We start from the raw sequence: 13,747 nt of genomic DNA on the forward strand, positions 1-13,747 counted from the left end.
ACAATTTTCTATTTGTTGTCCTTGGTTTTTGTTTCTATTTTGTCTTCCACTCTTTTTTTGCTTTTTGTGGGTTTAATGGAGTATTTTATATGACTCTATTTTTCCCTCCTTTCTTAGCATAGCAGTAATACCTTTTTACTTTTTTTAGTGGTTGCCCTAGAGTTTGCAACATACGTTTACAACTAATTCTAGTCCACTTTCAAATAACACTATGTCATTTCACAGGTCATATGAATACCTATAACAACAAAATAAGCCTAATTCCTTCCTCCCATCCCTTGTATCATTTCTGTCATTTATTTCACTTATATATAAACATAAAAAAGCATACGTATGATAAACACATGCGTGCGTGCATGCTAAGTCACTTCAGTTGGGTCCTTGCAACCCCATGGACTGTAGCCTGCCAGGCTCCTCTGTCCATGGGATTCCCCAGGCAAGAGTACTGGAGTGGGTTGCCATGCCCTTCTCCAGGGGATCTTCCCAACCCAGGGACTGAACCCTCATCCCTTATGTCTCCTGCATTGGCAGGCGGGTTCTTTACCACTAGTGCCACCTGGGAAGTCCATGTTAAACACATAAGTGTACATAAGTGAATATACTGTTGCTATTATTTTGAAAAATTGCTGTTAGATCCATTAAGAAAAATGAAAGGTTTTGTTCCATCTTCACTTATTCCTTCTTTGATCCTCTTCTTTCTTTAAACAGATCTGAGTTTCTGACCTATATTATTTTCCTTCTCTCTGAAGAACTGCTTTTAACATTTCTTGCAAGGCAGGTCTACTAGCAAAAAAATTCCCTCAATTTGGTTTTACTGTTGCTGTTGTTCAGTCACTCAGTCATGTCTGACTCTTTGCAACCCCATGGACTGCAGCACACCAGGCTTCTCTGTCCCTCACCATCTCCCAGAGCTTGCTCAAACTCATGTCCATTGAGTTGGTGATGCTATCCAATCATCTTGTCTACTTAAAGTCTTTATTTCTCCTTCACTTTTTTTAAATTAATTTAATTGGAGGCTAATTACTTTACAATATTGTAGTAGTTTCTGCCATACATTGACATGAATCAGCCATGGGTGTAACATGTGTTCCCCATCCTGAACCCCCCTCCCACCTCCCTCCTCATCCCATCCCTCAGGGTCATCCCAGTGCACCAGCCCTGAGCACCCTGTCTCATGCATCAAACCTGGACTAATATACATGTTTCAATGCTATTTTCTCAAATCATCCCACCCTCGCCTTCTCCCACAGAATCCAACAGTCTGTTCTTTACATCTGTGTCTCTTTTGCTGTCTCGCATATATCTCCTTCAATTTAAAGGATAATTTCACAGGGTACAGAATTGTAGACTGGTGGGGGGTTTTCTCTCTTAACATTTAAAATATTTACTCCACTTGGTGGCACTAGTGGTAAAGAACCCGCCTGCCAACCCAGGAGACATAAGAGACACAGGTTTGATCCCTGGGTTAGGAAGATTCCCTGAAGGAGGGCATGGCAACCCACTACAGTATTCTTGCCTGGAGAATCCCATGGACAGAGGAGCCTGGCAGGCTACAGTCCATGGGGTCACAAGGAGTTGGACATGACTGAAGGGACTGAGCATGCATGCCACTCTCTTATTTGTATGGTCTCTGAGGAGAAGTCAGATATAATTCTTATCTTTATTCCTCTATAAGCAAGGTGTTTTTTCCCCCTTTCAGGAATCTTATATTCAATTTTCTGTAATTTAAAATGATATGCCTAGGTGTAGGGGTGTTTTTGTTTGGCCTTTAGCTTGTTTGGTGTTCTATGAGTTTCCCAGTTCTGTGATTTGATGTCTGACATTAGTTTGGGAAAATCCTCAGTCTTTAATGTTTCAAATAATTCTTCTCTTCCTTCCACTCCTTTTGGTATTCCCATTATGTATATGTTACATCTGTTGTAGTTGTACCACAGTCCTTCAATATTCTGTTGGGGTTTTTTCCAGTCTTACTTTGTTTTTCAGTTTTTGAGGATTATATTGATATATCCTCTGGCCTAAAGATCTTCCTTTAGTCATGTCCAGTCTACTAAGAAGTCCATCAAAGACATTTTCCATTTCTGTTACAGGGGTTTTCATTTCTAGCATTTCTTTTTGTCTCTTTCTTAAGATTTCCATCTCTCTGCTTATATTGCTTGTCTGTTCTTACATGCCATCTATTGATATATTTTATCCACTAGGACCCTTAGCATATTAATCATAGGTGTTTAAAATTCCTGGTCTGATAATCCTAACATCCCTGCCATGTGTGGTGCTGATGTTTGCTCTGTCTCTTCACATTGTGTTTTTTTCCTTTTTATATGCCTTATAATTTTTTTCTTGGTAGCCAGACATGACATACTGGGTAAAAGAAAGTGCTGTAAATAGGCCTTAATAATGTAGTGGTGAGGTGTTAGGGAGGGAAAGCATTCTATAGTCCTGTGATTAGATTTCAGCCTTTTATTGTGCCTATGCCTCTGGACTACGAATTTCACAAGTGTTTCTCGGATTGTTTTTTTTTTTCTCCCTGCCCCCCTTAGATGGAATAGGACAGCTAGAGTGGGCTGGATTTTGGTATTACCCTTCCTCGGATCAGTTAGACTCTGATAACTTACTCCAGTAAGTTAGGCTTTGGTTAACTAGTTTCTCCTGAACGCAGGCCTTGTTAAGAAGAACAAAGTATTCTTGTAACAGGGAAGAACAAATCTGACTCCATATTGGATGTTTCTTTTACTTTAACTTTTGTATTCTATTGCTTTTGCTACAAGTTATTCACTAAAGGGATGTTGTCTGTAGGCTTAAATTATACATAATGGCCCATCTCTGAAAACTCTGCCTCCCGTATAATAATGTTATGCCAATATACCTTTGTTTAGCTCACATGAAACCGCCTGACCAGGCCCACCTGTGAATGGTTACAACAAGGAAGAAATTAATATATGTAGGAAACCAGAATTTACCCCCCTTTTACTATAAAAAGAAGCCAGAATTCTAACTAAGGGAAGAGGTTTTCCTGGGGACACTAATTCACCATCTTCTCAGTCTTCTGACTTTCCAAATAAAGCTGTTATTCCTTGCCACATCAACTTGCCTCTCAATTTATTGGCTTGTCTTGAGGTGAGAAATACAAGCTAAAACTTGGTAACACTCTGGTTTAGTTCAGAATGGTTCCTCTTCTCCTCCCCCTGCTGGAAGCCCAACCAGATTTTTCTCTAATACTTACTGTGCGAATCTGGTCAAACTTCTGGGAGTAAATCTCACAATATTGTGAGGGCCCCCCTTTGACTGGATCCTCCTATAGTTTTTAACTCCCAGAGTTGTCTGCGCTGAGTCTCCAGCAATTTGTCAATTACAGTTCAGGTTTTCCTACCCCTTCACTGTTTCCCAAGGTTTCCACTCCTGGGTCTCTGTTTCAGTAAGCTGTGATGAACTGTATTCACTTGCTCGTTTCTCCAATTTTGGAGTTAGCAGTTTGCCCCGTGCCTTCCCCTCTCTTATGAATTCAAGAAGAGTTACTGGCTTTTCAGTCTTTTTTTTACTATTACTTGTTGTTAGCATGGAGTGTGACTTTCAAGCTCCTTGAACTGAAGCTGGGGGACTGGAATGGGGAACTGGTAGATAGAAACCCAAGTTACACATTTTAAATGGATAAATTTTATGATATGTAATCTATATCTTGATAAATATGCACTTAAAATTTGAAAAAGGAGAAGCTAGAAGAGCTGCCCATACACTCTGGGCCTTTTAATTCCAAAAGGGAATCTAAAGGCTGAAATTTAAGTCAATCCACCCCTTCCCCTTTCTACCCACTATTAACTCCTACATCTTAATGTAGGAGTTCTTAATGAATTACTGCATTACTGAGTCTACCTTACTTAGGTGAAGACAAGGAAATGCCATTTACTCAGCCTTATCCCCAGATACTTGATCCTTTAGATCCCTTTTTCTGTCCAGGGAGCAATCACCCCCATGAGGACCATTCAAAGAAACATCGTCTCAAAAGGCACCCAGGGAAACTTCAGGTCAGCTGGAGGTGGGAGTGACAGAAAAGAATTTTCTCAGAAGTACTAGGCCTCCCTATTGTCATCCTAGTGCAATCTCCAAAACTGAAGGTGTTAATTTAGCTCTCTGAGCTAAATTAGTAAAAAACCAACACAAAATAGAGAGTAGCTAATGGAAGAAATACATCATATTAAGAAATGGCTATAAATGCCTTCCTGATAAGAATTTTGAGAAACCCCAATTTGTTATTAATTTATTATACATTCAACAAATATTTATTGAGGACTCATTATGTGCCAGTCACTGTGCCAGGTACTGAGGTAATAATAAGCTCTCATGAGGCTCATCTAGAGGAACTATCAAAGGTTCAAAGGAAGTTTATATTTCACTGGACCTGGGAGATAATTGAGAAATCAATAATTCAATCACAAACTGTAATACATCAAATTTTTATGACAAAAATATATTAATTGAGGGCATGTGGAGTAAAAAAAATGGGGCCTGGATAGTAAGACTCTAGCAGTATTTATTTAGTACTGTTTGAGAGAAGAACGCCAGAGGATATATATTCCAGCATTAGAGAGATGGATGATATGATAAAATCATGATAGCTCCTTATAAATGGATTTCCCTTAATCTTAAACTCCAAGACCACACATTTATTTTTTTGTAATTTTCTGTTTATCAAACAACTTTTAAATTTCAAATATAGTTTCCCAGGAAACTTAACGACTTGGAAGGAGCATGTTAGTGAGCTCTGGTTGACTAATGATTCAAAATTTGGACATATAATTTGATGGTAGACTGATGATAGAATTTTGAGATCTGGGAAATTCTTGAAAATACTTATATATCTTATACCTAATCCTCAGGCCTCTAATGGGGAGGCTGAGAAGCATCCTTCTGGGCAGGGTGCTGGTGTGTGGAGCCTATGGGTAAACATAGTATGGTGACTGAGGAAGAAGACTTTGAGAAAGGGGTCTGCTGCTGCTGCTGCTGCTGCTAAGTCGCTTCAGTCATGTCTGACTCTGTGTGACCCCATAGACAGCAGCCCACCAGGCTCCCCTGTCCCTGGGATTCTCCAGGCAAGAACACTGGAGTGGGTTGCCATATCCTTCTCCAATGCATGAAGGTGAAAAGTCAATGTGACGTCGCTCAGTCGTGTCTGACCCTTTGCGACCCCATGGACTGCAGCCTACCAGGCTCCTCTGTCCATGGGATTTTCCAGGCAGAGTACTGGAGCGGGGTGCCATTGCCTTCTCCGGAAAAAGGGGTCTAAACATTGTCATACCTTAGGGTGCCTAAGGAAAGAGTAAGGAGTAAAGTGCACAGCTTAGCAGAGGTAAGGACCAGGAGTCATAAAACAAAGCAGCATGTTAGACAGTCAAACAAGAGCTGGTGCCAAAACACATCTCAAAGCAACCAAACTAAGCCAGTAGCTGAATTTGCTTTCATCATAAGATTATTTTCATTGCTGGTATAGTTTAAGGGGGCTGGAAAGGATACTGTGGATCCCGCCTCCAGAGAATAGTGAAATTTCCTGAGTTTGCACTCAAAAAGAACCTGGGGTTCTCAAACAAACTTCTCAAGTGGTGAAGGGTGGGGGGTTATGTCTAATGGGGGGTTATGTTATTCTAATGACTTAAGGATAGGAATTAGTTAGGGTTCTGCTGGAAGTCTAGAATTTTTTCCAAAATATAATCAGCTTTTTTCAGTTGTTTGGATTGGTAGCTAGAATTCAGGCTTTAGAGAACTTGGCACAGAGTAAGGGGAAAATAAGAGGTGAACCCATAAGAAGAAAGTCATTTGGATATAGAAGGCCATGTGGTTAAAATCTACTATTTCTTATACTGTGTCCTATCTAGTGGTGGTCTTCTTGTTTTCAGCATATCAGGTAAAGCTAATGTGCACAAAGGAGAACTACCTTATATGAGAGCTCACCTTATATGTCATATCCTGGTATTAAGCAATGAAAGACATATTCTTTAGATCCTCAAAATACAGGGAGGCATCCAGAAGGTCCTCTTAGACTTCTCAGAGATCTCTGGGTATCAGACAGCTATTGGGGTGTTGGCATGAAGTCCAGGCAAAGAGTAGGGGCAAAAAGTGATAATTATTGTGAAAGAAGGCATTCTAGGGGAGAGAAGTATAAGATGTTTAAAGAGAATTCTATAGTACCTAGACAGGAAGAGCACTTGAGTAAACCAGCTGAGGTATTCTAAAGTACCTTGGTTCATATGCTCTACATATTAACCCTGTTAAGGAATGGTAGGAAATGAAGAGATAGACAGCTTTGGAGAGGACCCTTCAAACTAGGATAAAATTAGACGGTACTGCGAGGAAGTTGAGTAGCTCTTAAAGACAGATCACTTGGACACTGACTACTAAAGGCCGGTATAGATTAAAGACAATAAAGAGGATGTTGTATGGCATACTCCTGAGTCCATTCACTTCTACTAGAATGGTGTCATGACTATGGAAAGGATACATATCTATATTTAGACCACTCTGATGAGATGATAAAGATTATACTGATGATGTTAGTGACAGTATACCAGGACATCTAGGAATGAGAAGTAGGTATGTCAGTTATCCGGGTGTGATTCTAGCCCTGGAGAACAGGAAACAGCATACTATAGGTTTCATGTGCTCAGTCAACAAATATTGAGCACCTATTACATGTCAGACACCATTCTAGACTCAAAGGGATCCAGGATTGGAAAAAAAATCCCATTTGTCCTTATGGAGCCTACATAATAGTGAGGAAAGGAGACAATGAACAAATTAGTCAAGTAGTGATAACAAGTGCTTTGAAGAAAAATAAAGCAGGGCAAAGAAGGGGAGCAACAAGGGTGCCATCTTAAGTAGGGTATTCTGGGAAAATCTTGCTGAAATGACATTCTAGGAAGAAGTCTGAATAAACAAGAGAGAAAACCATGCTGCCATTTGGATGGGGAAGAATAGCAAATGCAAAGGTTCTGAGGCTGGAAGAAGTTAGGAGTATCATACCAGAGGATCACCAAGATGTCCTTTGGACTAGAACCAGAAGTGAAAATGAGTTACTATGATTTGGTGGATTCATACTGTGAAACATCTCTCTCTGGGTTAAAACAAGTATCTACCTGTTCCTCTCACTTCTACACAAGCCCTGGACCTCATCTGGTCATTACTTGACTAACATGCTATTTGTTTGTTTTCCTCCACTATAATGGAAGCTCCCTGAGGACAGTCCCCGGGTATAAGCAAGAAACCACCATCTACACTGGAGCTTGAGTTGGAATAGGATGACCCCTGGACACATTGCAGTCTCTACTAGCAATAAGTATTAAAGTTTCTGACCCAGTGCACTGATTAAAGGTTCTCAGTTCCAGTCTAGCAGATTCATCATCACCTGTATCCTTGTCAGAGATGAAAAATCTTGGGCCCTACTTGGAATCTACTGAATCAGAAACTCTGGGGCTGAGGCACAGCATTGCTCTTTAACAAGCCCTCCAAGTGATTCAGATTGTGGAGGTCTAGGAACACCATCACTTGAAGAATAAAGCTGCATGTCTCAAAGGCCTGGGTGGTTCCTATGGAGTCATTTCTGCCAATAAGGATCAACTTCTTAAGAAAGTTAGCTCAGGCAGAAGTCACAGGTAACAAGATGACCCCCACCACAGTTGAAGCACCACTTTCAAATCTTGATAAGGGCAGAGGTGAATGAAGCTGAGGTATGAAGACTCAAGCTTGAACCAGACACACTTTTTCTTTTCTTAAAGAAGCAAATTTTGAGGGTTATCAAGGAAGAGATGACAAATAATCATTATATAAGACAATACTGGGCGTGAGTCTTCTACTTCAGATCTGCTGACACCTCATGGAGCATAACGTGAAAGGCCGAGCAGTTTAGCAAGTCCAAGGGATATATCTTTAGACTCTTAAATACATTTCCCTCTGAGGGAAATGAGAGGGTTAACTGAGAGGTAGTTTAATAAGGAACCATTCAGAGTAGGGTGCTCCAAGAGGATAAATAAAATTATTTCTATTAATCAGTGGAAGATGAACAAAAGTGTTCCTCAAGTCTACTGGTGTCCTTGAATATCTGACTGGAAGAAAAGCATCTGTAAGGCTATTTTCCTACTAAATGATCTTTCCAATTTAGTTGACACTAGAAAAGCTCTGAGAATTTTAGCTTTGCAAAACACAAGTTCCTTGGAGTTGTTCCTGGGAGGTTGGGATTGGGAGGTCAATGTTGAATGGTGACTAGGTTGAGATGAAGGTAATCTTGATAGAGGCAGAGCTCCCACTGATTTTCCTTTAGCAAGAATACAGGTTCTGGGATCATGATAGCATACCATCTATATGTGGAGAATCCTGTCTCTGATGCAGGAAGCGAGTATGCCTGTTTGGAAGGAACTTAGGTTGTGGGCAGCAAACATTTATATTGAGTTGTGCTCACAGTGTTGGGGTAACTTCATGTCCTGGCCTGCATAAACTGCCAAGGTTTAAGTGTATTATCAAAGGAACTGAAGGTGGAGGCATGGGCCATGTTGGTGACAGATAGCTTAGACAAAGCAAAGAATATGATAGCTAAGTCTTATGCTTCTGGGTTAGGGGTGGGGGGAGCTGTGATAGAAGAGGCAGAAGAGGGTAACACTGCTCTCCTGGCATTCTCCCCCATTTGCAGCCCAGTAAGAAGTGGGCTCAGTAGTCACAGGTTACCAAGGCTTTTTTCCCATCAGTGAACAGAAGAGGCTTATGCACAGTTTACTTCAGTTTAGTCATTCAGTCGTGTCTGACTCTTTGTGACCCCATGGACTGTAGCAGGCCAAGCTTCCCTGTCCATCACCAACTCCTGGAGCTTGCTCAAACTCACGTCCATCTAATCGGTGATGCCATCCAACCATCTCATCCTCTGTCATCCATTCTCCTCCTGCCTTCAGTCTTTCCCAACATCACAGTCTTTTCCAATGAGTCTGTTCTTCGCATCAGATGGCCCAAGTATTGGAGTTTCAGCTTTAGCATCAGTCCTTCTAATGAATTTTCAGGACTGATTTCCTTTAGGATGGACTGGTTGGATCCCCTTGCAGTCCAAGGGACTCTCAAGAGTCTTCTCCAACACCACAGTTCAAAAGCATCAATTCTTTGGCGCTCAGCCTTCTTTTTGGTCCAACTCTCACATCCATACATGACTACTGGAAAAACCATAGCTTTGACTAGATGGACCTTTGTCAGCATACTACTATCTCTGCTTTTTAATATGCTGTCTAGGGTGGTCACAGCTTTTCTTCCAAGGAGCAAGCATGTTTTAATTTCACGGCTGCAGTCACCATCTGCAGTGATTTTGGAGCCCAAGAAAATTAAGTCTGTCACTGTTTCCACTGTTTCCCCATCTATTTGCCATGAAGTGATGGGATTGGATGCCATGATCTTAGTTTTTTGAATGTTGAGTTTTAAGCCAGCTTTTTCATTCTCCTCTTTCATCAAGAGGCTCTTCAGTCCTTCTTCGCTTTCTGCCATAGGGTGGTATCATCTGCATATCTGAGATTATTGATATTTCTCCAAGAAATCTTGATTCCAGCTTGTGCTTAATCCAGTCCAGCATTTCTCACGATGTAGTCTGCATAGAAGTTAAATAAGCAGGGTGACAATATACAGCCTTGATGTACTCTTTTCCCGATTTGGAACCAGTCTGTTGTTCTATGTCCAGTTCTAACTGTTGCTTCTTGACCTGCATACAGATTTCTCAGGAGGCATAAGGTGGTCTGGTATTCCCATATCTTTAAGAATTTTCCAGTGTGTTGTGATCTACATGGTCAAAGGCTTTGGTGTAATCAATAAAGCAGAAGTAGATGTTTTTCAGAAATTCTCTTGCTTTTTCTATGATCCAACGTATGTTGGCAATGTAATCTCTGGTTCCTCTGCCTTTTCTAAATCCAGCTTGAACGTCTGGAATTTCACACTTCGTGTTGAAGCCTGGCTTGGAGAATTTTGAGTATTACTTTCCTAGCGTGTGAGATGAGTGAAATTGAGTGGTATGTTGAACATTCTTTGGCATTGCCCTTCTTTGGACTGGAATGAAAACTGACCTTTTCCAGTCCTGTGGCCACTGCTGAGTTTTCCAAATTTGCTGGCATATTGAGTGCAGCACTTTAACAGCATAATCTTTTATGATTTGAAATAGCTCCACTATTTCAAAGTTAAGCTTGTGGTCTAGTGGGCAGCTGGATCTGCTGAACTATAGTCTGGCCCACCAAGCTGCCTACTGGCTCTGGGTACTTGTCATCAAAGTAGACATCCCACAACCTCAGCTGTCTGGGAATACTAACCACCTTTCTTTACAAAGGTCAGGGGCCTAGGAAACTCACTCCCTTGCTGTGCCCCAGTGCAAGATCAAATGACTTCCTTATGTTGAGAACTAGTCCTCTACAGGCCAGAAGCACACACATACACATTCAGCCTGCCTCATTATAGTATAGGCTGATTTGTCTACACTGATGGGCAGGGAGTTAAATAACAGCTGCAGCTGCCAGCCTGCCTGGTGTGAGACTGGAAGAAAAATATATTCCATTTTTCTTGAGGACCAGAGCACAGCACCTCCATATATAGCTTCACTTAAGCAAGGAGCAAAAGATCCTGAATGGAGTCCCTGTGAATTTTTCAGGCTGGCAGCAGCAGCAACAGAGAGACATCAAGCCAGGGTCTGGGGATTTTTTGGCATCAATAGCTCTGGGCACACCTCTGCTAACCATGCTATTTGATGGCTGACTTCCTCACTCATGCCCTACAAGGCTGCATTACCTAGATTGAGGAATTGAGCAAGACAGGGACAGTACCCATCCCACCAAAGCAGGTAGCCACTCTTGCCCCCTCCAATGCATCCTCAAAATAATTACTGTTTTAAAACATGAATATGACCCTGTCACTCTTCAGTGACTTCCAATAGCTTGGGAGTGGCAAGACCTAGAAGGAGAGCATGATTTGGCTCTTCTACCATTTTCAGAGTTGCTGCTACAGCTACTCCTCCCCTCCCTTAAGTTGTGCTGGCCTCTCTACTCCTCCAATGAGCCAAACTCCTTCTCATTTCAGAGCCTATAGTCCCTTTTTCTAAAAACTCTTCTTCCCCCTTTGCCTGGCTAATACATACTCATCTCTCAAATCTTCCTAAGAAAGGGTCTTTCTGACTTCTCAGGCCAGGTTAGATCCCATGTTTTACACTCTGATTATAGAGTATTATTTTCCTTCACTGTACTAGCATCATTCTAATTATCTAAGCATGTGTGTGATTATGTGATTACTGCCTTACACTCACAAGACCAAAAACTTCATGAGGGCAGGCAATGTACTAATTTTGTTTACTTTATGCCCAGTGCCAAGTACAGTGCCTGACATAGTATATCCTAAACAAGTTTTCTTGGAAGGAACAAAAAGAAGGAGGGACAGAATGAGGGAGGTAGAAAGGAAAGAATAAAGGAGGGAGGGAAGAAGGAAGGAAAGAAGCAGGGAATGAAGGAGGGAGGCAGGCAGGGAGAAATGCAGAAAAGGAGGAATGGAGGTCCCAAAGGGGCAAACTGGGAAGATACTTGATTCTCAGTTTCTAATGGGAGAGCTGGAAGGGTTAAATGTAGCTCTTACCTGAGGCCTCAATGCTCAAAGGCAGAAGTTGAACAGCAAAATATTGTCCATGGGATAATTCTGAGTTCAAACCACAGAGGCAGGTCCAAATGGGTCATCAGAGCAAAGGGGGTCTGAGGTGAGTATTAGGTATAGAGCAAAATGAGAACAGGAAAAGCAGGGAAGAAGAAGGCAAATAAGAAATAATCTATACAAATTCAGGAAACTGTAGGACAAGTCCACCAGCAGGGCTTACGTCTTGACCTAGCAGCTTTTTATGCATGGGCAACGCAAGTCTGATTAAAGGGACACAGACCACACATAGTTAGTTGCCATATATGGATACATATTGTTCCAGTGGCCTAATAAATGGGGACTACTGTATACAAACCATTTGCCTGTGAGTCTGGTTAGCTCTCAGAACACTGAGGAGACTGAATTAAGTTAGAGTGTGTGCGGTTTCAAAGCCTAGGGCTGGATCCTGCCCCACGGAGCCCTGCCCACATACTGGAGCGCAGTGAAGCTCTGCCAGAGCAGTCAGCTGGCCCCTCCCTTTTCTGCATCTCCAAGGCATCCTCTTTTGAAATTCAACATTTGGAACCAAAGTTATCAAGCTCTTTGAGTTACACACTGTCTCATATTATCTCCCTTCTTGATCGTCAGTTTCTGGGCAAGAGGGAAAGCATCTAGTTCATTTTCTCATCTCCTACTGCAACTAGTATTATTAATACAATTACTTCAAACAGTAAGTGCTCAAACATTATTGAATAAATATTGCTATATATTTCATAGATGCTGGGAGTGATTACACCAAAGAATTTTTTAACTTCTTGAGGAAAATCTTTTTAGACCTGAATTCTTTTTGAAAAATACAAGGAATTGGACTAATTAATCTCTAAAACATTTCCAAACTGTAAACTACTGAGACAAAGTTATGTCATTGTCATTTATGTAAAAATATATATTTACAACCTATCATTTCTAGTATATTATTGGGCACATAGTGGGAACTCAATAAATGTTTGCAGTGAACTGACTCCACTACAGATATATTTAAGCTGAGAAGAAACACAGAAAAGTGTTTCTGAAGTTTCACATAAATTGCTTAAGAGTTGTACACTACTTAAAAGATTAAAAAGAAATGCGTAATTAAATGGAGTCTGAAGGTGAATATTTTTTTACAATATTTGAAATAACTTTGTGATATAATAACTCCTTAATCTTTTTCTTAAGTGTTTTTCACATTTTTATGTATCGAAGTTCCTAATAATAGGATAAACCAGATTAGCAGCTTACAGTTATAGGGGAGCCAAATGATTACTATTGACTAAATCAAGTTATTCTTCATAGAAGGAACTGTCCCTCTTTTCACAGTTTCACAGATTCCACTCCCCACCCACCCTACACAATTTTCTCTCTTGTGTCTTAACTCATTTTTCAAATTTAGTATGTCTACCCTTATTTATAATGATATTCACAATTTTTTCACTTTCCAATGTTCCCTTTCCACATTCCTCCCCATGCTTAACCACATGCCTCACCAGTTGTAAGAATGGGTATGCCTTCCACAGTGTCTCGATCATCCATGGTATCTAGGCTCTTCAAGGCGTCTGTCCCAGACAGTGGCTTTTGTATGAGCATGCTGGAAGTTGAAGCTTCGTCAGCTGAGAAAAAACATTTCTAGGTTATCCTCAAGGTGGGATTCAGGGAGGAGAGTGCTCTTTATTCTCTTTCACTTTCTCTATGGCTCTCAGCTAGCTGTCCAGGGCATTTTACACATAAATCCAGTGAAAAAAATTAGAGAAGTGTTGGCTCTTATCAATAACTATCTCACCTCCAAACATAAACTCTTGACATAAAAGAAATGAAAGCAGAACACATACCTAAGAACTTTAAGACTGGGGTGGAAGAGAAAGCCATTTTCCTTTGGGATTATATTTATCTTATAGGTTTTGGAGTGTTCATACATTTAATATACCTACTACCAGCACATGTGCTATAAATCTTGCTCTCTCTCAACTCCCGAGTCCTTCTTATCCGCCTGGGGACTATCCTCGCATAATAGGCCAAAATCTCACCTGACACTTGTGAAGGGAAAAAGACAGGTCATAAACAGGTCAGTCATAAACATTTCATAGTGAGAATGGAATAA

The 13,747-nt window shown here is 40.9% G+C and overlaps 1 protein-coding gene across 41 annotated transcripts in view; it reads right to left on the reverse strand.

The window, feature by feature from the left end:
- PFKM (phosphofructokinase, muscle) overlaps positions 1-13,747 on the reverse strand; it is a 43,973-nt gene that overhangs the window by 28,895 nt on the left and 1,331 nt on the right. For 13 of the 41 annotated variants that reach the window (XM_081589001.1, XM_081588972.1, XM_081588993.1 and 10 more), the window contains one exon: positions 13,137-13,259. In XM_081589001.1, the coding sequence (XP_081445127.1) occupies positions 13,137-13,236 (100 nt within the window). In that variant the 5' untranslated portion in view covers positions 13,237-13,259. Of the gene's footprint in view, positions 1-2,863; positions 2,903-13,136; positions 13,260-13,478; positions 13,680-13,747 lie in introns of all 41 variants that reach the window. The other 28 variants (XM_081588985.1, XM_081588987.1, XM_081588983.1 and 25 more) reach the window with 6 other exon arrangements.

This window comes from Giraffa tippelskirchi, chromosome 4 (assembly GCF_054371585.1).
Source record: "Giraffa tippelskirchi isolate mGirTip1 chromosome 4, T2T-mGirTip1v1.2.pri, whole genome shotgun sequence".
Taxonomy (NCBI): Eukaryota; Metazoa; Chordata; class Mammalia; order Artiodactyla; family Giraffidae; genus Giraffa; species Giraffa tippelskirchi.